The sequence below is a fragment of the Carcharodon carcharias genome, chromosome 2 (assembly GCF_017639515.1).
Source record: "Carcharodon carcharias isolate sCarCar2 chromosome 2, sCarCar2.pri, whole genome shotgun sequence".
NCBI classification, from domain to species: domain Eukaryota; kingdom Metazoa; phylum Chordata; class Chondrichthyes; order Lamniformes; family Lamnidae; genus Carcharodon; species Carcharodon carcharias.
Window position 1 is genome coordinate 70,473,849 of NC_054468.1, and position 26,881 is coordinate 70,500,729.

Consider the following 26,881-nt stretch of genomic DNA (forward strand, 5'->3'; position numbering starts at 1 on the left):
AAAGAAGAAAAATAAAATTGGATGATCAACTGGAGCTTTGTGACTAATGCGTGTCAGTTATCGAATATCAATATCTCTCCAGCTTCCATTAACACATCAGAGAATTCAATCTGAAATCAGTTCTGCTCTTGCCATAATTCTGAATCAATGGGCAGAATTTTAACTTGAAAGCGGCGGGAGGGGCTGAGTCTTGTTTCAATGTATTTACTACTGGGATGAGTTAAGTTTTCTCACATCAGTGGAACTGCTGACTGTCCAGAAGCAATGCAACAATAACAAATAACTTGCATTTATATAGCACCTTTTAAGTAGAAAATGGTCTCAAATTGCTTAATAGGGATGGAATCAGAAAAAGTAAATGGATGGCAAAAGATGGAATGAGCTGTCAGGAGTATTAATCAAGAGCTTGGTCAGAGATGGGTTTTAAAGAGGCTTTTGAAGGAGAAGAAAATGGAAAAGGAAAAAAAGTTTTAGGGAGAGAATTCGAGGCCACAACACCTGACAACTGAAGTCAGGGCCTCCAAAGACAAGGCAAAGGGTGAGGGGGTAGATGTGCAAGAGGCCAAAGTCAGAGGGATGAAAAGTGCAGAGTAGAATCGTACACCTACAAGAGGCTACAGCGTGTGTGTGTGTGTGTGTGTGTGTGTGTGTGTGTGTGGGGGGGGGGGGGGGGGTGCGTGGAGGGAGAGCAAGGCCATGAAGAGATTTAAATATGAGGAAGGGAATTTTAAATGGAAGGCTTTAGGGAAATTGAAACCAATGTAGGTGATTGACAACATGGGAGCTGGGTGAGCGGAATAGGATATGGGTAGCAGAGCACTAGCACATCAAAAAAAGTTGTAGATTGTGAAGAATAATAGTGGCAACTTCAGGATATTGTAGCTTTTTTTTGTGGTTTGTGAACCTTGAGTAAATGCAATTCCATTCATTTTTTTTGTGGGAGGTACACATTAATAATGGAAGAAAGGCTTTGATGGGGTAGAGGGGCAGACTGAGGGAACACATATCCATCCAACCCCTCTCCCTTTCCTGTCAACATGACTCACTCAGCCCCTTAGTTTTATCCACTTTAGTGAATTGTTCTCTCTGGTGCACCAACATTTACAATCCTTGATTCCTGACATGATTTTTCATAGTCAAAACTTCTGAACCTGATGTCCAATCATTTACTGAATGAATATTTCTGACTAGATGAATTTGAAAACTAAACTAGTAATTACCTGCTTGGAAAGCTCTTTAATATGGGTGATACTTCCTCGACAGTATGATTCCAGAATCAATCCAAATTGCAGCGAAGTAGCAGGTAGGTGCATTTCAGACCTGGAAGCAATAGGAAGGTGCACATTACAAACATCAGTGTACACTTTAGGGTCACGCGTGCTTAGGCCACATCCCACCCTCTCTCTTCATATGGCGTCCTCAGTGTCTCACGGTTACCAATTATGGTTCTCCACATATTTTTACACCATGATTTTACAATGGGACAAGGAGAAGAGGCAAGTCCCTAGAAGTACCTTAGCCAGTACAGGGAGAGCCAGTGCATGCCGTCAGCATTATCAAGCACCACTCTCTAGCCAACTGAGCTAACCGGCCCCTCGCAACCCATTACAAGCAATAAAGTGTAGCTTCCTGTACCGCTTTAAACTACAATGAGCTTACACCTCTTCTACAAGTCAGGATGAGGGAGATTTCCACAATGCACTAACCACATGGTGACATTTGAAACCTATTCGGAAAGAAAAAGTTCACAACTTTGCTACACTTGGGCCCAGAGAAAATCTTCCTCTATCGGAGTTTCATTTCATGAAAGGCTTTTGTCGGTCAATATGGCATATGAACATATTTAAAACAGTCTGGGGAAATACTACAATACAATAAACAAGGACAGATTTGGAAGCTCTGAACATGAACCTACAATGTTCTCATTACCCATGTGGTTAACCAATTATTAATTAGCATTTTATGAATTGTTCTATTTTTGACTAACTATCATTCCTTTCCTTTCACTTCTTCTGCCCTTTATCCTCAATTCTTTCCACCGGCCCTGGGCACAAGTTTGATACTTTTACGCCACAATATCTCACAAAATGTTTCCACAATGAACACCATATTCAGTCTGTCTTTCTCTCCACAGATGCTGTGAGACCTGCTGAGTTTTTCCAGCATTTTTTGTTTTTGTCACTGCATATGGTGTTCAGTGTGGAAACATTTTGTGAGATATTGTGGCGTAAAAGTATCAAACTTGTGCCCAGGGCTGGTGGAAAGAATTGAGGATAAAGGGCAGAGGAAGTGAAAGGAAAGGAATGATACTTAGTCAAAACTAGAACAATTCATCAAATACTAATTAATAATTGGTTAACCACATGGGTAATGAGAACATTGTAGGTTCATGTTCAGAGCTTCCAAATCTGTCCTTGTTTATTGTATTGTAGCATTTCCCCAGTTTTGAGTCTGTATGACTCTTCTTCAGATTTCCAGCATTTGCAGTATTTTGCTTTTACCATATGCAGTAAAATTGGCTTCAACCACACAATGTAATAATTAATAATTCAGAAGCAGCATCTAGGTCAAAATTCAGATAGCCAGGTGATGAAGGATAGAATACTGGAGTCTAGTCTTTATTCACTTTTTAATTTATTCGATCATAGGATGTGGGCATCACTGGCTGGGCCAGCATTTATTGACCATCCTTGATTGCCCTTGAGAAGGTGGTGGTGAGCTGCCTTCTTGAACTGCTGCAGTCCATGTGGTGTAGGTACTTCCTCAATGCTGTTAGGGAGGGAGTTCCAGGATTTTGACCCAGTGACAGTGAAGGAACACCGATATAATTCCAAATCAGAATGGTTGTGGCTTGGAGGGGAACTTTCAGGTTCCCACCTGTCTGCTGCCCTTGTCCTTCTAGATGGAAGTGGTCATGGGTTTGGTAGGTGCTGTCTAAGGAGCCATGGTGAATTCCTGCAGTGCATCTTGTAGATGGTACACACTGCTGCCACTGTGCATCAGTGGTGGAGAGAGTGAATGTTTGTAGATGGGGTGCCAATCAAGTGGGCTGAGTTGTCCTGAATGGTGTCAAGCTTCTTGAGTGTTGTGGGAGCTGCACTCATCCAGGCAAGTGGGGAGTATTCCATCACACTCCTGACTTGTGCCTTGTAGTTGATGGACAGGCTTTGGGGTCAGGAGGTGAGTAACTTGTCGCATAAATTAAAAAGTGAATAAAGACTGGACTCCCATATTCTATCCTTTATCACCTGGCTATCTGAATTTTGACCTAGATGCTGCTTCTGAATTATTAATTATTACATTGTGTGGTTGAAGCCAATTTTACTGCATATGGTAAAAGCAAAATACTGTAAATGCTGGAAATCTGAAGAAGAGTCATACAGATTCAAAACGTGCTCTTGTAGCCAAAGTATTTATATGGCTAGTCCATTTCAGTTTCTGGTCAATGTTAACCCCCAGGATGTTGATAGTGGGGGATACAGCAGCAATAGTAATGCAATTGAATGTTATGGGGTGATGGTTAGATTCTTTCTTGTTGGAGATGGTCATTACCTGGCACTTGTGTGGTGCGAATGTTATTTGTCACTTGTCAGCCCAAGCCTGGATATTGTCCAGGTCCTGCTGCATTTGGACATGGACTGCTTCAGTGTTCTGAGGAGTCGCAAATAGTGCTGAACATTGTGCAATCATCAACGAACCTCCCCACTTCTGACTTTATAATGGAAAGTCTTTGATGAGTCAGCTCAAGATGGTTGGGCCTAGGACACTACTCTGAGGAACTCCTGCAGTGATGTCCTGGAACTAAGACGACTGATCTCTAACAACCACAACCATACTCCTTTGTGCTAGGTGTTACATCAACCAGCAGAAAGATTTTTCTTTGATCCCCATTGACTCCAGTTTTGCTAGGACTCCTTGATGCGAGACTCGGTCAAATCATGCTTTGATATCAAGGGCAGTTACTCTCACCCCACCTCGGGAGTTCAGCTCTTTTGTCCATGTTTGAACCAAGGCTGTACTGAGGTCAGGAGCTGAGTGTCCCTGGCAGAACCCAAACTGAGCATCTGCGAGCAGGTTATTGCTAAGCAAGTGTCGTTTGATAGCACTGTTGATGACCCCTTCCAACACTTTACTGATGATTGAGAGTAGACTGATGGGATGGTAATTGGCCAGGTTGGATTTGTGCCGCTTTTTGTATACAGGGCTTAACTGGGCAATTTTCCAAATTGCCAGGTAGATGCCAGTATTATAGCGGTACTAGAACAGCTTGGCTGGGGGCGCAAGTTTTCAGTACTACTGAGGAATTTTGTCAGGGCCAATGGCCTTTGCACTATCCAGTGCCTTCAGCCGTTTCTTGATATCACGTGGAATGAATCGAATTGGCTGAAGACTGGTATCTATGATGCTGGGGACCTCCGGAGAAGGCCGAGTTAGGCCATCCACCCGGCACTTCTGGCTGAAGATTGATGCAAATGCTTCAGCCTTATCTTTTGCACTGATGTGCTGGGCTCCTCCATCATTGAGGATGGAGATATGTATGGAGCCTCCTCCTCCAGTGAGTTGTTTAATTATCCACCACCATTCACGACCGGATGTGACAGGACTGCAGAGCTTGGATCTGATCCGTTGGTTGTGGAATCACTTAGCTCTGTCTATCACTTGCTGCTTGTGCTGTTTGGCACACAAGTAGCCCTGTGTTATACCTTCACCAGGTTGGTACCTCACTTTTAGGTATACCTGGTGCTGTTCCTCGCATGTCCTCCTGCACTCTTCATTGAACCAGGGTTGATCCCTGCCTTGGTGGTAATGGTAGAGTGGGGGATATGCCGAGCCATGAGGTTACAGATTGTGTTTGAGTACAATTCTGCTGCTGCTGATGGCCCACAGTGCCTCATGGCTACTCAGTTGTGAGTTGCTAGAACTGTTTGAAATCTATCCCATTTAGCACAGTGGTAGTGCCACACAACACGATGGATTTTGTCTCCACAAGGACTGTGCAGGGAAGACAGCGGCATCATGGTAATGTTGCTATACTAGTCACCCAGAGACCTCGGCTAATGCTCTGGGGACATGGGTACAAATACAACCTTGGTAGCTGATGGGATTTAAATTCAGTTAAGAAACCTGAAATTAAAAAGATAGTATAGTAATGGCAACCATGACAACAATCATCGATTATCGTAAAAGCCCATCTGAAAATGTCTTTTAGGAAAGGAAACCTGCCATCCTTACATGGTCTGGCCTACAAGTGACTCCAGACCCACAGTAATATGGTTCACTCAAATGCCCTCTGAAGTGTTCAATTCAAAGGTAATTAGGGGTGGGCAACAAATGCTGGCCTTGCTAAAGATACCCACACCCCATAAAAGAATAAAGAAAAACTACTGATACTGTCATTGGACGGATGCATCTGCGGCAGGCAGGTTGGTGAAGGTGAGGTCAAGTATGTTTTTCCCTCTTGTTGGTTCCCTCCCCGCCTGCCGCAGACCCAGTCTAGCGGCTAGGACTTGGCCAGCTTGATCTATAGTTGTGCTACTGAGCCGCTCTTGGCGATAGACATTGGAGTCCTCCACCCAGAGCACATTCTACACCCTTGCCACCCCCAGTGCTTTCTCCAAGTGGTGTTCAACTGATTCATCGGCTGATGGGGGAACAGTACATGGTAATCAGCAGGAGATTTCTTTGCCTATGTTTGACCTATTGCCATGAGATCAGAGTGGATATTGAGGACTCCCAGGACAACTCCCTCCCAATTCTATACCACAGTACTCGGTCTGTCCTTCTGGTGGAAAGGGCAGGGATAGAGATGGTGGTTCCTGTAAAGTAAGATTCCACTTGTATGACTATGTCAGGCTGATGCTTGACTAGCCCCCAGATGTTAGCAAGGAGGGCTTTGCAGGGTCAACAGGGCTGAGTTTGTCATTGTCATTCCCGCTGCATAGGTCGATGCTGAGTGGTCCATCCAGCTCCATTCCTTTTAGACCTTCTAGCAGTTTGATACAGCTGAGTGTCTTGCTAGGCCATTTCAGAGGGCATTTAAGAGTCAAGGGATCTGGAGTCACATTTAGGCCAGACCAGGTAAGGACCAGATGTTTTTACGACAATCGCCATCATCAGACTTTTAATTCCAGATTTTTTATTGAATTCAAATTTTACCCTTCTGCCACGGTGGGATTTGAACCTGGGTCCGCAGAGCATTACCCTAGGTCTTTGGATTACTCATCCACCACGCCAACTTACAAACTTGTATTTACAGAGAAACGCATGGCACATTGTGCACCTCCAACCACACAAAATCCCTCTTTCAGTTTATGAGCACAGATGAATCCCCTACTGATACCCACCATCTGAGTACAACTAACACCCAAGTGATTCATAATTAACAATTTACATGGGGTTTGGGAAAATTGATGCCCTTTCAGCTCTCTTCCTATAGTTCTTTGTCAGGGTGAGTAGAATAGACTTCAATGATAGGATCATTTTACATTTGGTTAATTAAGAATTAAGAGAGTTCCTCGCATGTTAAAATAAAAATTAAGAGGGTAGATTCTTAGAATAAAAGCTCTGATAATGCTGGAGTTAAAAAGGACAATTTGTGTTTTCTTGTGTTTCCAACAATACTCCATATAGCACGGGTACGTAAGCTTTTTGCCTTCATGTCACTGCATTCAGTACGTATCATGGAACCTTATGGGACATATAGAAAGCTTGAAGCCACATTCCCACCAATTTACACAGGCCTTAAATTGCTGATACATAGAGATCTGTGTGTTTTGATTTATAACTTATTTGACCAACAGGGCAACAAAATTACTAACAGCTCTTTATAAATCTCCTGGTCCACAAAATCCAAACAGGAAAGATTAGCAAATAGGAACTAAGTACAAATAGGACCAAGTTGCCTGGACTATACACGGATTGGATTGTCAGGGGTCAGAGGTTACCACATGACCCCCCCAGTGCTACTCTTTGGCATATAGCACAGCAAACAATTGCCATCGACTCAAAAGGTAATGCAGCCATTATGGCAGCATTGGAAAAAAGCCTAAATACTCAGTTAGGATAATGATCTGGTACACACATTTTTCTACAAATTTCTATACTTACCATGCGTTGTGTAATTTGCAGCTTGCGCACTGCAACTGTACTTGAAAAGCTAAAGAGGCACAACGAAAATGCTTATTTCTGAGTGATGAGTCATATGTCTCAACAAATCACATACCGTGTTCATAGTATAGAGATAAAACTAGGGCACTGATCATAAGCCAAGTCTTAGCAAATGCATCCATTTTATTGGCATTTGTCAAGTTTCAATTATACATGCAATTCCTTTGATCCAACTTGCCTGAGATGCCAAAACAAGAAGTGACCTATCTTTCTGTTGGCTTGCGCTCGCTCCAAAAGAAATCTGGAAAGGGCACAGTCAAAGTAAGGCTCATATTTCAGTACTTGTACCAGCTGTAGGAGATACTGAGAAAGTTCTTCATCACTGGAAGAGAAAACACATTGGCAGTTTAAATTAAAATGTTTGTTCAAGAGCACATATTTTTCATTTGGTCCAGATGCTTTCTAGTTTTAATTATTTAAAACACTACAGTTGTCTCAATGTGACTTTTTTTGAAGCTAGATAAGACTTAAAAGTGAATTGCCACTTCAAAAACCCATTGTAAAATGTGTGTTTAATGCAAGCCGAGTGTTTAAAATACATATTTAAAATGAGCACAAAGTTCCATCGAATTAAAGTAGCTGCATTTGTATTACCTGGGTATTAAACTCAAGTTGCATCAATTCACACTACTGTGAAACTTTTTGGGCGCAAAATCAATGAGAAAGTAACAAAAAAACTTGAGAGTGAGAGATCTGATCTGATTTCCAAGGACATTAAACCAAATCATCAGTTGGAGAGTGTCTCACACCTCTTTGACTTAGCACTGGTACAATGTAACTCCATTCTGGTGCAAAGCTGGGTATAAAAGTTATTCTAACAGACTGACAAATTGCTTGTGCGCCTCATAAATGACACAGAGTGGACACACCCATATGCATTCCCCCAACATTTGAAAAAAAACTGCTTGGGAAGCAGAGCTTTAGGGCATACATGAAAAGACGAATCCGCAGAGCTCTATCATGGCAGGCAGAATAAAAACTGTAGCCTGCACGTTTTGCTGACTGCACTTCCCACTTTCAGATGTTGTACTCAGGTTGGTACACCAGCAAGTTAACCTCCCAGACAAGTGTGATTGAAAATAGTCTAAATATGTGACCCCATGTATATGATGTATGAAAAACACTCAGTCTGTGTACAGGAACAAGGCAAATGGAATTCTTTCAGTGAACCTGCTTTATTCTGATGACGTTAAGAATGTTTCCTCACCTCTCTTCCCCAATTACTGCCGATGAACAGTTTAATACTTGCTTTTTTTCATTTTCGTGATATACCATTGGCAAGGTTGGCATTTATTGCCTATCCCTTGTGACACTGAGAAAATGGTGGTGGGTCTTCCAGTTTTTTTTGCAGCTGTTTGATTCAACTGAGTAGCTTGCTTGGCCTTTTCAGAGTGCAATTAAGAGTCAAATATATAAGCATTGAACTGGACTAACATACAGATCAGACCAAGTTAGGACAGTAGGCTTCCTTCCCTAAAGGACATCATGACAATCTGACAGTTTCATGGGACACCATATTGATACTTTGTTCATAACCCCTCTCTAAAGGCACATCTGTTGAAAATCGATAAAACATTAAGTTGAAAATTAATTTAAAGCAAGTTTTAAACTCAATAATATTGTACAAACAGATGTTTTACTGCTGGTGGCCTGTCAATATAACTCACAAGCAACAATATTTGTTTTCATTATTTTTCTAAACAAATATCCACATAACCATATCTTTAGGGCATTGTATCAGACAAACCTCATTTCTTTCATGCATCCCACAGCATATTCCCGCACATATTGGTCTGGGTAGTTGAAGTCCAGTAATTCTAATGCCTCTCTAGGTGCTAGTTTGGTCCATATTTGGAGTAATGCTTGGAGCTGCACCAAAAGACCAGAGATCAAGTCAGAAAACCATCAATACAAAGACATCATTACTCTTCAGCTTCTTAGTTCTACAGAGAAAATTTCAACAGATGGACCAGTAAACTAAAGAGGTATTACAAAATAATAAAAACAGTGGCGTACATTTGGCCAGACAACAAGTGAAAAGAAAAGGAAAGGCTAACATTTCAGCTGTGACTTTGGAAAAAGAATTCCATCTCAATATTGCCTTCTTTCACTTTCAGATGCTAATGGCCTTGCTGTTTTTTTTATCCAGTTTCAGTTATTTTTTCTTTCAATTTAAAGATATTGGAAAACACACATGGCTGGTCATATTACAAAAGTAAGACTCACCAATTGAGAAGGAGTTTCAAGTTCATGATTGGAGCTGTGATGACTGGCAGTAGCCTACATGATTTGAATGTGTAGCTGGAAGAGCAGGATTGGTCTTTGATGGCAGCTCCTTTAAAGGACCCTTGCTTAGGCTGCACAGAGACCTTTTCTCCTGAATGCAGGTGGTGTGAGCTGCCTTAGGACAAGCAATTTTGCAGAGGTGGCCTCCAATGGGAGTTATAGGCTCTTTCTATATGTAAATAAGAAGCCTGTTGCCTGTCTTGGGAGTGGACTCTTGGAAACAAATATCACCCTTTCTCCCCCCATACCAATTCCATGCTTCCAGCTTGCCATTTGTGCGAGATTGCTGTGCACAAATTGGTGCTGCACTTTCACTACACTTCACTACACTTCAGAAGTACATAATTGATTAAATGGCACTTCTGGATGCCTTGAGTTTGTAAAGGTTTTAAAAAAGTGCAAGTTCTCTTTTTCTTCAACAGACCAAACACAAAACTCTCTCAAGTTTCGGACGTACTCCAGGCTCTGTCAACACATTTTGTGGCTTTTACACAAACAGAGAATCTATTGAAAAGCAGTCTCTTCTCCCTTTACAAATCACTTTTTGGATTGCTCCCAAATGCCACTCTGTACAGGGGTGGTCTATTATAATCATTGTAAAAATTAAAATCTAATTTTGCTTTTGTTATAACCAGGGTACAACACTAAAACAAATGTGTTTTGCTGTCAGTGAAATTAAGCATGCGTGTGTCTATTATATAGATAACTGATCTAATCACAAGAAGTAACCACTTCACAGTCCAATGTGCAGACCCTTACACGCTGTATGCAATATGTACACTAATTTTTTCCAAATACATTCTAAATTGAACAGGAGTCTGCAAGTCGAGACTGTGTGATTTAATCTCTTGCTCTCTATTAATGACAGAAGGAGGCTAACTGATCTGTTATCGTACCATTTTAATTAGACGACAAGCTTCATTTTTACAAGTTGCAGCTGAGACCTTCTCTCACACAGATTGACATAAATGAGTTAAGTGAATGAATTAAACAAACAGATATTGTTCCAGGGTTAAAACAGATAGACATCAACTACCACACAATCTTCTCGGCAGTCAGTCCGGTCAGTCAGCCTGACTCTTAGCTATCCCCTAAAATATCCATCTTTGAGAAATATTTCCATTTCTTTACATGAGTGTACTGTAATTGTACAAGCAGAAAATCAATATACCTGTGCTAAAACACAAAATGAAAGCTTCTAAGGGATCATATTAAGAGTTGCAACACAACCTGTTCCTGATCTAACAGTATGGGCCCTTCCTCCTTAGTCCTGGACTTGCAGGGATTCCTGTCTTAAACCACTTATATTCCCGCAATACTCAATTTCTCACACTCAGGAAGTAGGTCTCTGAATCCAAAATGACTTAATTGTCATCATGTTTTTAAACTTTTTGTACAGTAGCCCCTCTGACCATAAGATCAGGGGGTAGGTGGAGATATATGATCAGATCTAAATCTAATCTAGGAGAAGAAACTTCAAGGTAAAGCTGAGAAAATGGTTTATGAATGGCAGCTGAATCCAAAGATTAGAATACACAGCTGTAATTATTCCTCAGTTATTCATAATGGAGAGACTAGACTTTTATAATAGGTGTTTAAATAAATCTTACTATTGACAGACTCCAGCAGAAGCTACATGAGGCAAGTATTGTTTTAGGCATTAGGATACACCACTATTAAATTTAGCCAAGATCAGGGATGACAAACATGGAGTTTATGTTTTAAAGAATCATTGGAGGTTTTGCATTTTTGAACGTTTGTATGTTTCTTTGATACACGGAAAGCTAAAAGGGCACAAGGTGATAATGTAATCTGAAGGAAAACATCTAAAATATGATGTTAATGTACAAGGGAAGAATCCACAGACCTCAAAAGGAGGGAGCAGAATAAAAATAATGAGCTTCATTTTTTATAAAAAGCTATTTATGGGGAAAAAACAATATTAGAACTATTCAAGTTAATTAATATTCCAGCTTAAAAGTATATAATGAGTCACATTTTCAAAAAGTTTGAAAGCAAAATAAAAGCAGGAAGCTACATCCACTCAAGTTTTCACTAAAGTTAACAATTTGAAATTATTTGCAACAGAGGCTACGGTTCACTTGATGAATACATCATCTCGAACTGAGCCATACAGAAGAGGAAGATCCTATTCAATTCCAGGGTGACCCCTGTATTCATTATCTGTCAGTATGGATGATACTACAATTGCCCTTACTGCCCTTAGCTCAGGGGTGGGGAAAAGAAATTCAGAGAGGGGTAAAGCTTGACAGTGTGAATGTCAGGTGATTTGGCTTTTAATGCCTGTCCACGGTCAAATAGTCTGCCAATATTTATTGTTTCGGCTCACAGATTACATATTGGTCTGGATTTTGTCCGCAGAGATGAAGTGCCATCCAACCCCCAAACACGCTGAACTCAAAGAAAACTGCCCACGAAGAACTTTTGACCTCTGTGTGGGGATATTCTGTTTCTCAACATTAGTTTGAATCTGGTGCCAAGTTAAAGGGATCTCCGGACATCCAGCAACAATGATGTTATCAAGCAAAGTAAGCAGACAATTACAGTGAAGGATTCTAACAGACAGCAAACCCAGGAATAAAATAGCAAAATAAAGATTATGACATACACATTAGAAGCTGCTATATCAAATACATTTTTAAAAAACATATCTTATAAAGCTATGGAATTTTTATCATGATGGAAACATTTGGCATTACATAACTATAAAATTAGTTTTCTAGAGCAGAAGAATGCTTCAGCAGTAATAATGAACTTAGTGTACTATTAAAAACAGTTACATCTCATCAACAAGACAATCTTTTGGGGGGTTTTCAACAACAATATTACAGCACAAAATGGGAAGTTATCATCAGTTAAATGATTTCTAATTGGTTGCCATCTACAGGGACTTCAACAATGAGCCCTATAGAGAAGTATAGAATCAGTGGCAGCAACTTCTGGATTTCCATGTTTAACCGCCCATGCAAAAACTCCAGTTTCACAGGAGTAACGATGTTGGGTGCTGGCAGTTTTGCTGTCATTAGGGGGGAGACGAGACGGTGGCATGGTGGTAATGTCACTGGGCCAGTAATCTAGAGGCCCAGGCTAATGCTCAAATCCCACCATGGCAATTGGAATTGAAAGCTATGAAATGATCATTGTTATAAAAAACCCTTATGGTTCACTATTGTTCTTTGGGGAAGAAAATTTGCTGTCCTTACTTGGTCTGGCTTACATGTGACTCCAGACCCACAGTAATGTGTCCTCTTAAATAGCCTAGTTCAGTTCGAGGGCAATTAGGGATGGGCAGCAAATGCTGGCACCGACATTCTATTGAAGATTTCTTAAAATTTCTACCACAAGATCTGGGCCTTTAAGTGAGAAACCAGAGAGTGGCTCATGCTTGCAAACTGTACTGCCACATCAATGAGGCCCTTCAGTTAGCATTGAAGATGGGGGCAGTAGGAGAGGAGAAGAACATGTAAAACAAGTTATTTACAACAAAATTCATAGGCCTCAGAGTCAATGCAAATATTGTGAAGTTTTAAAGTCAGCTTTACATGAATTTAGTTGAAAATTTGAATGCTAGCGATTTCTTGTGTAAAGGATGTGTCATTATTTTTTCATTATTATTTAGAGGGGAATAGGGAGTGGGGGAAGAGAAATAGCATTCCACTAACAGGAGGCTGTCAGTCAGTCAGTCAGTAGCCCAGCAAAGAAATATTCACAACCATCTAAGAGCAAAGTCCAACATCAGTAATGTTCACAACTGAAATCAAGCTTTAAACTGATCCAACAGTGCAACACTGGAGCTGATTGCTACTCAACATGCACGTTCTAAACAAATTTCATTCAAAAGGAAATTCAGATATCAGACAAGTCACTCCCTTTTCCGACATTCCTATTATCTCCGCTATTAAAAAAAATAATTACAAGTGAGACAATGCATTAAGTTTATTTTCTAGCTCAGTGTACAATCAAGGCAGAAAATGTAATTCCTCAGTCTGAAAATTCACCCCTGGATCATTCCTATGAGTTCAGGAGAAACTAGGTCTGTAAAAACAGCCAGAGAAATTCCAAAAATACTGGGTAGTTTGTTTATATTTCTCTAGTCATTCTTTTCAGATGGGGAGCACAAGCCAATGAACACAGCGACCAGGGTGGGTACCTGGCAATGACAATCACAGGTCAAAAGGTCAACAGGAGGGGTGTTTTGACAGCAGGCCAGGGTATATTACTGCATCTGGATCAAATTTGTCACTTTAGAACTGCTATGCGTCCTCTATAGTCAAGGATTTTTTTAAATCAAGAATTTAGCAACATTTGGGGGTGTAGAGAGTAAGAGATTAAAAGTAACTGTTCAAATAGAACTACTTGTTTGCTATTGTATTTGGGACACACAGCTTGAGGCGTTCATTCTAACATTACAAGACACAAAAGCTGAATATGCAGATATGAATGTTAAAATTGGGGTTCACATAGTTACGAATGAACTGTTGCAGTTCACATTTGGTTGCATCCTCACACTGGGGTTTCATGTAACTTCACAATACCGATGAACTAAACCAGCTTCTCCGGAGAAGGGCTAACTAATGGATTGGGTTTTATATGTAAACAAAATGAGGTGGTTGAAACGTTCTTATTTTCTTAGCTAATTACTCACAGTTATGCTCCATATGATGTTTCCGTGTTGGATTACAGAGCATCCCTGCAGCTAGCTGTACAAATGGCCCACCCACCCCCACCCTGGTTCTTCCCAGAGTAGGAGACCCCACCTACTGAGTGATTGTTTTTCTCCAACCCAGAGATTGTACACAGGTTATCTAATCTGCTAAGGCTAGCTCCTTATCTGAAAGTTTAATGAAAGTCTGCTGCTGACGAGTGAAATTGGGGATTATCCACTAACCAGAATACTTCAGTCTCTCCCATTCCCTTTCCCTCCCAAGGTATTAAATGGAACCCCTCTTTATTATTCTCAAACCAAAGGATTGCAAATCACATTTTCATGTTGCTAAAACAGCAAGGACATTTACAACAAACTCAAGCTAACTTCCTATAACATACAGCTCATCAAATTAAAACATTTTGAGCGGTACATTTCTCAGGAAAACAGTTGAAAAGGGACATGGATGGTGTTTTGCGCTTCCCTTGCAGCCACCCTCATGGTGAATTTGGAGTTAAGGGGGGGCATTTAATCAAGCAGGATGGTGTTAGGCAGGGGTTGGTGCCACATTCCCGCCTCCGCCCCAATTAGGTCCATGGAAGGAAGGCTTGTGGACGGCCTTCCTTCCCCGTCACCAATTGAGGCCCTTAAGGAGGCAATTAATGCTCAATTATGGGCCTTTCCCTGCTGCCCTTGATAGTAACCCACAAATCCCTCCTCCGCCATCACTTACCTCTGATCTGGGTTGCTGCTTGCTTCTGGGCCTCCTGAGGATGTATTTCTTGCAGCAGCCACCATCTCCCCAGTGGCGCTACTGAGCAAAAGAGCTGCCGGCCTTTGATTGGCCAGCAGCTCTCCATGGGCAAGTCTTCCCATGCCCAGGGTCCTGATCCTGTGAAAGGCCTGCCGAATCTGGAAAAGGTCAGCTGTCAGGTCAGGCCCAGGGCAGGAGCAGGGGTGGGGGTGGAACCTGAACACATTGGCAGTGGGATGCAATTTTTTTTAACTGGGCAATCTTGCTTCTCCTGAGCCCACAAAAGTAAAACTTGAAAACTTCTTGAGCATTTTTTGAATGGTCTCCAGCTAGTTGACACCTTTAAGGTGTGTGAGTTAGGCACCTGAAGACCTGAAGGACTTGACAGAGCATGTGCAGTGCAAGCCCCTCCCACTAATGCCTAAAACCAATGTAGGACCCCAACATTTAGAACATTTTTAAACCCCTTCAGTCAATAAGGTGTCCAGCACAAACAGGATGTGACAGATTGTGACTCAAAATTCAAAGGGCTAACAACAGTGTTATGGTGCAAAGTGGACAGCTAGAAGCTCCTCCTCATGCATTATGTGGATGTGTGCTGAACATTATTTAAAGTGACCAATTTCCCCCTCCTCTGACCACAGAAAAGGCTCAATTTGTCATTGAGATGTACAAATTTTTAATCCAAGCCTGTCTCTAGTGTGTCCTTGGTTACAAAGGTGGGCATGGGGAATGGGGGGGGGGGGGGGGGGGGGGGGGGGGGGGTGGCATTGGGGCACAGTGGTGGGAGGTTCTTCCAGAGTCTCCACTCCAATGCTACACCAGGACTCATGTGGGAAGGTGCACGCTCTGGATGTTGAAATAACAGGATTAGTTTACTTCTGAGTACCCTGTGGACATGATCTAAGCTGGCACAGATGTTTTATGTTTGGCCAATCTAGTTGCTTCACCCCTGACGTCATCCCGGACCATTTAAATATTCAGGAAAGCGGGTGGACAGCGAAATCAGTTGTCCGCCCGCCGACCTGTCAATGGCCAATTGAGGCCATTGACAGGATCATTAAGCCAACTAAAGGACCTGCCCGTCTAACCTTATGGTTGGTGGGCAGGCCAGGAGCCTCAGCGGGCTTCTGATAAAACATGAAACCTAATCCACCAGCGGGATGAGGTTTCATGTCTGTTTTAAAAAACTTTAATAAACTTTAAGTGATATTTATTAACATGTCCCATCTCGTGTGACATTGTCATATGAGGGGGACATGTTAATAATTTTTTTATTTTTCTATTTTTTAAGTTTATAAAACTTTCAGCGCTCTTCCTGAGACAGCACTTAGTCTCAGAGAGATAACAGTCTCAGGGAGATGTGCGCTCTTTGACAGTTGGGGAGTCCCTCTCCCCCCCTGCACAGGAAGTGCATAGTGCTTCCTGTTGGGTGGCCCGCCCACTCAAAATGGCGGCAGGGCTCATATCGGCAGCGGCGATCGGCTGCCTGCCCGCCCGCCGCCAAGCCGGTGGGGCCCGCCCGCCAACCTAGGGCAAAATTCTGCCCTACATGTGGGACCCAGAAGAGGATTCAAAAATCACCTTACCTACTGCTGATCCCTTTGCTCCCTTGCTGTCTTCAGCTCCCATTTTTGACTTGGCTCCTGACCATCACCACCTCACCCTTTACCGCCCACATCTCCAGCTGTGACATTCAATCTGCATGGACGGCTTGTTGGAATTATCCTAATGACAGCTGACCATGAAAATCAGCCAGGCCTCGCTTCTACTCATCTCATGGAATCAGGTGCATAAAATGTGTCCCTGCCCTGTTGTCAGTACTACAATCAGAAAGGGAATCCTGAGGGTTTTCTGTTTTCCCCTTTCCCATGGGCACTGAGGACAATTTTAGTATTTGGCACACTGCCATGCCTTTTAGTTCAGGTAACTTCGCACACAGCAGAAATCAAAAATGGGACCTCCCCAGGCAGTACAATTTAGCTGCACTGACAACTGTATTTAGAAAAGTAATTCCTCTTAATAGCATTCCAATTGCTCAATTTGATTTTTTTTAAAGCTCTGTAAACTGTGATGAGCGCAGGCAACTGGTGATCACTTTAATTCTGGAATGTGCTGGTCAAGAAAAATATAGATCCTGCCCCTTGACAGATGCAATGGCAAGACAGTGCCAGGTGATAACTCCTGACATGTTTCCTCTGCGAGCCAATTGACCCCCAAAATATCTGATTTAGGACACTGGCCAGCATTAGCAACTTTCCAGCTGTCACTTCAAGGACTGCAGCGCTGCATGCAGTCTTCAGTGGTTTTGAAATACAACTTAGGTTGAATCTATGGAAATGGCTTCCTTCTGTGAAGTGCACTTTTGGTTACTGGAGCTCACATGTGAGGTAGCTAAAGTGGAACACAGCAACACTGTGGCTGATGTGTGTCTTCAGTTCTACCCTGTGATAGTAAGTTCCACTTCATCAATTTTCTCCCTGATCCTCCTCCTCCTCTCAGTAAAGGTGTTGAGATTTCTTACTGAGTTGCAGCTCCTAGGTAAGCCCTCCAGTGCCTCATGAACATTATATTGTGAGAGTGTGTCCGGCTGTTCACCCAGGAAGGGTACCACAGCTGAGTCTGATCCTGTCCTCACTCTTTGTACATGTGTACATACTTCAGTAATGGCATCGACAAGCAAACGTAGGAACACTGGCTGATTTTTCTCTTCCAAGGACAACTGTAAATCCTCTAACATCAATCACTGGGATAATTTTCTGATAAAATTAGGCAATCCCAGACTTACCTTCAGTTTTGAAAAAGGACATGTCTCCAAAACAATTGTCTGTCTTCACTGCAGATTTCAACCCATCTGCTGTTTGTTTCCTCCTTTTTACATTTAAATAGTTAACATTCAATTATAAGGACAAGTTGCACAAACTGCAATAAAAACAGAAATGCTGAAAATACTCAGCAGGTCAGGCAGCAACTGTAGAGAGAAAGTGTTAACGGGTGGAATTCGACAATCCCGCCAAAGTCAATAGACTTGTGAAGGGCTCACCGTATTTTACGGCCCCACCCCTGCTGCGACTGGGCTGTCAAATTCCACTCAATGTTTCAGGTTGTGATGCCCCCTATAAAGGCTCAACACAACCTGATAGGTTAGTTCTGTTTCTCTCCACAGACGCATGTGCGAAAGAGCACACCCGTGGCTCAGGGAATTTCCCCTGCCCGCGTAGGTAGCGCATAGCACTTCCTGGCAGACGTCACGCTGGGCGGGCCGTAATTGGCCCGCTCACGTAAAATAGCAGCGCGCCTCCAACCAGAGGCACCGATTGGAAGCCCGCCCGCTTGTGCCCACTTCCGCAGTTCCCCCCCAACGGGGGGAAAATGTTGCCCACTGAGTATTTCCAGTATTTTCTGTTTGTATTTCAGATTTCCAGTATCTGTAGTATTTTGCCTTTGTATTACATAAACTGGGCTTGTACTCCCTCAAATGTATAAGGTTGAGGGGTGATCCAGTTGTGGTATTTAAAATTATAAAAGGATCCAATAGAGTAGTTACAGAGAAACTATTTCCTCTGGTAGGGTAATGAAATATAAAGAGACACAATCTTAAAATAACAGCTAGGCCTTTCAAGAGTGAAATCGAGAAACACCTTTTCACACAAGGGATATTGGGAATGTGGATTTTCTCCATCAAATAGCTGTGGAGGCTAGAACAATTGAAATTTTCAGGACTGAGAAACAATTTTTTATTTAATAAGGGTATCAAAGGATATGGATCACATGCAGGTAAATTGAGTAGAAGTAAACAGTCATGATCTAGTTTAATGATGGAACAGGAGCGAGAGACTGCATGACCTTGTTCCCATGTTAGCTGGGCAAGTTGTAGGTTTGCGCACTGTTAAACAGTTTATCTAAAACTAGAATTTACGATTGCAAAATAAAACTGTGCCCATGGGTGATGCCAAGCAGAAATCAAAGGCTTACCGAATCTATTGAGTAATCTCAATTAATATCAGAATTTTAAATATAGGTCAGTGTTTTGAGTGACAGATAGCTGGTCTATTCAGGCCAGGAAAGTCCCTTGTTTTGATCTGGCAGTTTTTGCTGAGATTGCTGACCTCAACGGGATGGCAGTAGATGCCCTACACTGGCCTCAATGCCTTAGGATTAGGAAGGGATAAAAAGAAAAATCAGCTAAGGTTTCTGCTCCTATTTCTATTCAATGACCCTCACTAAATGTGTGCATCTGTGAATGTTGACCATGGACAGGATTGGGCTCAGCTGGCATTCAGCATGCAGGTACCTGAGTAAATAAGAGTTAGAGCCATTTGGGAAAGATGCAACTGTATCTCAACAAGGAATCAATTATTCCAGCAGAGGGAAAAGAAAACTAACAGGAAGGGGAAGAGAAACTGCAAAGCTAGATGCTGACCAACTCGCACATAGATATTCTAAGGCATTTGATAGTTTAGCATTGGTAGTGAAAAATATGCAGAACCTTGACCAAAACCCTGTTGCCTGTGTAGCCAAGTAAGAACAAGTCATTCACACAGAAAGTGGAATTATTTGTCCTGGATAACCAAGGAGAAAACTAAACAATTCAATATATTCTCCTATTATACAGAACACTGGAAAATGGATACAAAGAGCACATTTTAATTCAGGTAATAGCTGGAAAGCTATGAGCGACCCACGATGCCTCCCCTGGGGAAGGCCGGTCAAGCATTTAAGTAGCCAGCAATGTGCCTTCTCCAAGCTTAAGGGCCAGGGGGTGGAAATACTGCCCCCAAAAGCTGCCAGCCAATTAGAGGCCAGCAGCTTCTCATTCCCATCAGCACCACATGGGGTGCAATGGCAATTGCCGTTGATGTAACCACTAGAGCCCCAGGATCAGCAAGGGACCCAGACCACAGGTGATAGTGGGTGGGTGGGGGGGGGGGGGGTTGTTGTTGTTGTTGTTGTTGGAAGAAAGGGCAGGTGGGTGGCGCACAGCAGGACCTTCCCCAATGCTAGGCTCCTCGATCAGGCACCGAGTGTGGGCAATGAATGCCCCTTTTCCCACAAGAACCCACAGGCAAACCTGATAGAATTTGCTATTTGGACTCCCCCGTGTGGCAACTGCCTCTCTCAGTGCTGGTTCAACACCAGCGGAGGTGGGATAAGACCCTAACATGGGTATTAATTAATTACCTCAATTGGCATCAGGGCAGGAAAGCTGTCCACAAGCCTTCCCAGCCTTGAGGCAGAGGCAGGATGCTGGCGAGCTCTCCATCCCATACCTTCTCACCTGATTAAATGCCACCCCCACTGCCTCCAAACTCATCTTGGGCGAGGGCATTCAACTCCACACAAAGATTCTGTCTACAAGCACTCTTAAATTGGGAATCAACTTTACACAGCCTGCTATTGGCCATCAGCAAAAATCCATCCATCAGGGCAGTTTATATCAACAAGCCCAAATGGGTTTTACTTGAATCAATAGGAAGGAAGGAGTTAAAAATCAATCAGAGCTACAGGTCAAAGACAGGGAAGTTAATTGTAAGATTCTTATTAGAAGAGAAAGTCATTGGAAAGCATCCTTTAAAATTTAGTACAGAATTTTCTTAGTGATCTGAAGCTGCGGTATCTCACAGTAAAACATCTTACAAAGTAGTTTCCTGTTATTGTCACTTTTGCGTTTGCTAGCCAAAAGCACAAAGTGACAAGAAGGAAGGAGGACCTCAGGGCAATGCAATTTTATTTTGAAGAAACATTCAAGATCAAATGGATTTTATTTAAAAAGCAACATTTTTTTGAGTCACTGCTCCTGCAATTCTGTGATGATTATGCTTGTAGTGCCTGTAATGAGGGATCTGCAAAGGCCTGGGCCTTAATGGAGGACTGAAGACATGAAAGTATTGGTTAGAAATTTTTTACATTTTTTTTTTACACTAACAAGAAAAGTAGATCAGCGCGTTTCTCAAAGAAATTTCCTGAAGAGCGCAGGAAGAATTTGTGGATATTGTTCAAAAAATAATAAAGTGTTATGGTAAAATGTTAAAAACCATTTGCATTTTACAGTTTGCAAGTGATTTTTTACAGCCCTTCTCCCAAAGCACCTTGAGACTTGACCAGCTGTAGTGATTGTTCCAGTTGGAAGTCGCACATAATTCATATTAAACACACAATTCAGGCTGATACTCCAGTGCAATACTGAGGCAGTGCTACACTGTCGGAGGTGCCGTTTCTTAGATGAAGCACTAAATTAAGGCTCTTCCTGCCCTCTCAGATGGATGTAAAGATACCATGGAATTATTTGAAGGTAGATGGCGAGTTCCCCCAGTGTCCAGACAGCATTTAACCATCGGATCAAAACCAGCAAATTAATTGGTCATTTATTTCTTCGCAGTTTGCTGCACCTTGCACTGTGCAAGCTGGCTGCCCTGTTTGCCCACATTATAGCAGCAACTATACTTCATTGACTGCAAAGTGAGTGTGGCAGCCTGATGTGCTGGCCAAGGGCTTGATATAATATAGAGCAGTTTTTATTTATCAAAAAAAAAATCTTTGTGGGTTTCTTTTACAAGGAAAATATTTTCATCATGAATAACGTTGGCTCATTTGCAGCAAAAGCAAGTGCCCCATCCACAAACTCTTTGTGAGATAAAGAATTGTTCTATTGTACATTCCATTCTCATACTTTTAGCATGGCAGCAGTAGTGTGGGGTGAGGTAGCAGTTAGGGGCACACATTGGAAGTAAACGGGTGAATAGAAATTTATTAAAAAGTGTTGCAATGCAACATATTAATGAAGCACAACAGGAGAAACTAATGACAACATCTTTAGGTGGCATTAGGAATGGTTGTTTTTCACTACAGACGCCCAACTATTACAATTTCATAATGTTTGATTAGAGAAGCCAAAATCAATAGCCATACCTGCGCCACGTCTTCATGTTTACTCCACTTTACTGAGAGCAGCAGCTTTGGCAAAGACTGAGGAAAGTTTTCACGACAATCATATCGTAAAGTCCATATTAAATCCATCTCATTTTCACACAGTTGAGACAGTGGATCTCGCTCCATGATTTCTCTTAGCTCAATATGCAACTTCTTCCATCCTCGGCCCTGGATGAAGAAACGGTTACCAGTTTTACAGGTTTAGTAATGCATGCAAGTTTATCTCGCGTGCAAATTGGGCTAGGGAATTGCTTTGCCAACATTAACATTTTAAAATTAAAAAAAAAACCTAGAAATATATAGCACAAGAGAACTGGACTTTCAAAATAGGAAGCCAGGATACTAATTAGGCTTCGCCCACAGAGATAATTATGGTGATCCTGGCTGGCCTGTTTTAACAGGAAATAGGGTGCTTTCCGGCCCAAAGAAGAATCGCATTAACAGGTCATTGGGTCCACTGTTAGTTGGCACTGACATTCCCTGGCATTATCTGTCCCTCTGATATAGGCAAAACAACTACAAAAAAAAAGTCAAATTCCACCACTTTCAACAATGTATTTCTTGTTGTATGTGTTTGATGAATTATGCACAAAGTAACAGGCATCAAAATGGCGCAATAGGACACTTTTCATTTGTAGCACACACTGTTAATATTCAGCAAGGTTAGGAACAAACCAAAGGTCGCCACTAGCTCTAACAATGTGACTTAACATTAACCTCACAAAAGCACTCCTTACTGCACCAAACATGGCTTGCTCAATTTCTCACACTAGCTTTTTTCCCTCCTCCTCCATTCACTCCTCTCCCAAAGGCATGGATTCCTTTCTGGACTACAGTTTCATGGACTTGTCTGCAGCCTTTGACATGATCGAATACAGTAGCCTCTTGTAAGGCCTCTCCTTCATTTTCCTGCTCGGTGGAACCGCCCTTTTAGAGTTCCAATCTCAACTTATCAAAGCAGCTGCAGCAACGTCTTTTCCTCCTGCCCCTGCATCATTACCTCTGGAGTCCCCTAAGGCTCTATACACATCTATATGATGCCCTCAGTAACATAATCTGAAAAAAATGGCTAAGGTTCCACAGGCTTTCTCTACATGTATGTTGAAGTCATCCATCTCTATCTCTCCATGACCTCTCTCAACGCTTCCACTATCTGTGCTGTCACTCTGTTTGCCTGACACCCTGTCCTTGATGTCCTGCAATTAATTGTCAGGAAGTCCGAAGCTATTGTCTTCCATCTCTGCCAAAATGTCTGTACCTCGCCATCGATTCCATTCCCCTTCTCTGGCCACTGTCCCTGGTCGAATCAAACAGTCCACTCCCGCTGCATCCTGTTTGACCCTGAGGTGAATTTCAGACTCATATCTATTTCATAGTAAAGGCTCCCTCCTTCCACCTCCATCTCAGTCTCAGCCCATCTGCTGCAGAAACCCTCGCATATCTTGGTCACCTCCAGAAATGACTACCCCAATGCTCACCTTGCCAGCTTCCTATATTTTGCCCTCCATAAACTGAAGCTCATCCAAACTCGCCTGTCCATATCCTAACATGTACCTAAGTCCTGCTTACCTATCACCCCTGTGCTCACTGACCTCCATTGGCTCCTGGTCTCCCAGTGTCACCAATTTAAAATTCTTATCCATGTATTCAAACCCCACTTCATGCTGCAGCTATATCACATATCAGCAATTCCTTTCTGTGGAATGTGAAACTTACTAAAAGGAACTCTCACGTTCTGAGCCCCACACCCTTCCTGACAGAAGGGGCTTGGCATGCAACCAGCTCCTCAGCCTATTTGTCTGACATGAGTTACTAGAAAGGGCATGGCAGCAAGAAAACACACAGGGAATTGTGTCTAAATCAAGGTTACAACTCCCGGGTGCTATCCAGTAACTGCTAGTTGAAGTGCTAGAATAGGACTGAATCAGACATCAGAGATTCAGTGACTTGGACAAGGTATTGGAGGGTGGCTGTTACTTCAGTCACTGAGTTTAGGATGGACATTATGGATCAAACTTCAAAAGTGGCAGTGGATAATAAATGCCATATTGCAATCCGCTCATAAGTAAAAGTTCACTTAATTGAAAATCGTCGTTTGGTAGTACAGAACTTCAGTATTGCTGAAAAAAGGAGACATCTTGTCGAAGCTTTTCATCTTGCACTCACCAGGACAATTTGCTAGAAAATATCAATAGCAACAACTGATTGGTTGGCAAGTGGACTCTGATTGGTAGAGACTTTCCCTGATATTGACATTCTTGCAAAAAGCTTCAACAAAATGTCTCTTTTTTTCAGCGATAATTGAAAATCATTATTTTTTAAATACATACGGTTCCACTTTGCTGTTATTTGCAATCCTTAATTCAAATTACTGAATAATTCAATTTCTTTTAGTACAAATAAATCCTGAATTATCAGGGTTAGAATGGAATAGTGTATTCATAGTGTTTAACAATATCATTTTTGTTCCTTTCAGGCAGCATCTAATTTAAATACTATCGGATTATCTTTGTGTGACTCTGCCTGCTGACACTGAGCTTTGGTACTTATGATTGAGTTTGGAGAATTGGCTTGTTTTAGTCCCCTGCTCACCACCAGCAAGTCTCCTAACAAATTACCAATCACATTTCATGTTTCAAATAGGCATCCAAATCTTATAATTGAGATTCAAATTGGTTTGATTTCAAGATCCAGGTAGCTGCATTAAGGTCATCATGATCAACGAATATTGGTGTTTATTGCAATTTCTTTATAAATGACACAAATATACATTCTTTAAAGTGTAAAACAAAAACAGAATTACCTGGAAAAACTCAGCAGGTCTGGCAGCATCGGCGGAGAAGAAAAGAGTTGACGTTTCAAGTACTCATGACCCTTCGACAGAACTAGGTGAATCCCAGGGAGGGTTGAAATATAAGCTGGTTTAAGGTGGTGGTGGTGGTGGTGGTGGTGGTGGTGGGGGGGGGAGAAGTGGTGCGGGGTGGTGTGGTTGTAGGCAAAAGCAGTGATAGAAGATCATCAAAAAATGTCACAGATGGCAGAACAAAAGAACACATAGGTGTCGAAGTTGGTGACATTATCTAAACGAATGTGCTAATTAAGAATGGATGGTAGGGCACTCAAGGTATAGCTCTAGTGGGTGTGGGGGGAGCATAAAAGATTTAAAAATATTTAAAAATAATGGAAATGGGAGGGAAAAAGAAAAATCTATATAATTTATTGGAAAAAAACAAAAGGAAGGGGGAAGAAATAGAAGGGGGTGGGGATGGAGGAGGGAGGTCAAGACCTAAAGTTGTTGAATTCAATATTCAGTCCGGAAGGCTGTAAAGTGCCTGATTGGAAGATGAGGTGTTGTTCCTCCAGTTTGCGTTGGGCTTCAATGGAACAATGCAGCAAGCCAAGGACAGACATGTGGGCAAGAGAGCAGGGTGCAGTGTTGAAATGGCAAGCGACAGGGAGGTTTGGGTCATTCTAGCGGACAGACCGCAGGTGTTCTGCAAAGCGGTCGCCCAGTTTACGTTTGGTCTCTCCAATGTAGAGGAGACCACATTGGGAGCAACGAATGCAGTAGAATAAGTTGGGGGAAATGCAAGTGAAATGTTGCTTCACTTGAAAGGAGTGTTTGGGCCCTTGGATGGTGAGGAGAGAGGAAGTGAAGGGGCAGATGTTACATCTTTTGCGTGGGCATGGGGTGGTGCCATAGGTGGGGGTTGGGGAGTAGGGGGTGATGGAGGAGTGGACCAGGGTGTCCCGGAGGGAACGATCCCTACGGAATGCCGACAGTGGGGGTGAAGGGAAGATGTGTTTGGTAGTGGCATCATGCTGGAGTTGGCGGAAATGGCGGAGGATGATCCTTTGAATGCGGAGGCTGGTGGGGTGATAAGTGAGGACAAGGGGGACCCTATCATGTTTCTGGGAGGGAGGAGAAGGCGTGAGGGCGGATGCGCGGGAGATGGGCCGGACACGGTTGAGGGCCCTGTCAACGACCGTGGGTGGAAAACCTCGGTTAAGGAAGAAGGAGGACATGTCAGAGGAACTGTTTTTGAAGGTAGCATCACCGATGATTTTTTTCCAGGTAATTCTGTTTTTGTTTTGGATTTCCAGCATCCGCAGTTTTTTGTTTTTATTTCTTTAAAGTGTATCTCAGATTAACAATTTTTGTACCTATAATAATAACTGCATGAAACATACTACATTCCCATGAAATGGTCAGTGCCACCTCACAACAGAATAGCGTGTTGATAACATTACAATGCTCTAGTTTGCTGCAGTATAATTAAGCTGATGAGCACTAGGTGGCACCACAGAATGCTCTGCTGCTACTCACTCTTTTCAAGCTCTGTACTTACTGCTGTATTTAGTGTGTCGTTGCTTCGTGCAATCTCTGCCGCCTTCTCCAATATCTTTTTTTTTGGACAGGGGAAGGAGAGAGAAAGAAAAAAAAAGTAAAATACTGAAACTTTCAAACCACAAATATTTCTGCTTTAGCTATACAGCAATCTAAACACTGTCCGGGCTTCATTCAAAGATGGGGTCTGTCCAAGCAATCATGACAATAGAGCTTCCTGTATTAGCTCATTTTTCTATCCACTATTCAGATTTTCCTATGCTAGACACAGAAGTGCTCCTCAACTTACTGAAATAGCACACACACTTGGTACAAAAAAAAATTACACCTCAGATAAACTTCAGTCCTGTCTGGTTTCCAATGCATCAGGATCAAGTAAACACGAAGTAAGGTCACAGATCTGAATCGGTAACTGTTTCTCTCTCCACAGATGCTGCCAGGCCTGTTGAGTATTTCCAGTATTTTCTGTTTTTTCTTCAGATTTCAGGCATCCGCAGTATTTTGCTTTTGTGCACATTTAAGGACTTGCTTTTCGTTCTCCAATTACTTAGCTATTTATGTCACCATTGCTTTCGTACCTGAGTTATTTTAGAAGCCAGGCATTCAATAATGCAGAAAAGATCAGAAAATATACCTTCCCTTTGCAGTTCTGACAAAGGATTTACACATAAAATGTTAACCTGTCTTCTTGCTCTCCAGATAACAAAAGGAATAGGGATTGGGTACTAGC

At 42.2% G+C, this 26,881-nt stretch overlaps 1 protein-coding gene across 2 annotated transcripts in view; it reads right to left on the reverse strand.

Moving 5' to 3' along the window:
- Positions 1-26,881, reverse strand: part of pik3cb (phosphatidylinositol-4,5-bisphosphate 3-kinase, catalytic subunit beta) — a 197,202-nt gene that overhangs the window by 36,488 nt on the left and 133,833 nt on the right. For both annotated transcript variants that reach the window (XM_041178348.1, XM_041178357.1), the window contains exons 11-15: positions 26,153-26,206; positions 21,783-21,971; positions 8,915-9,036; positions 7,346-7,489; positions 1,221-1,320 (exon numbers count right to left, since the gene is read on the reverse strand). In XM_041178348.1, coding sequence (XP_041034282.1) covers positions 1,221-1,320; positions 7,346-7,489; positions 8,915-9,036; positions 21,783-21,971; positions 26,153-26,206 — 609 coding nt within the window. The remainder of the gene's footprint in view (positions 1-1,220; positions 1,321-7,345; positions 7,490-8,914; positions 9,037-21,782; positions 21,972-26,152; positions 26,207-26,881) is intronic.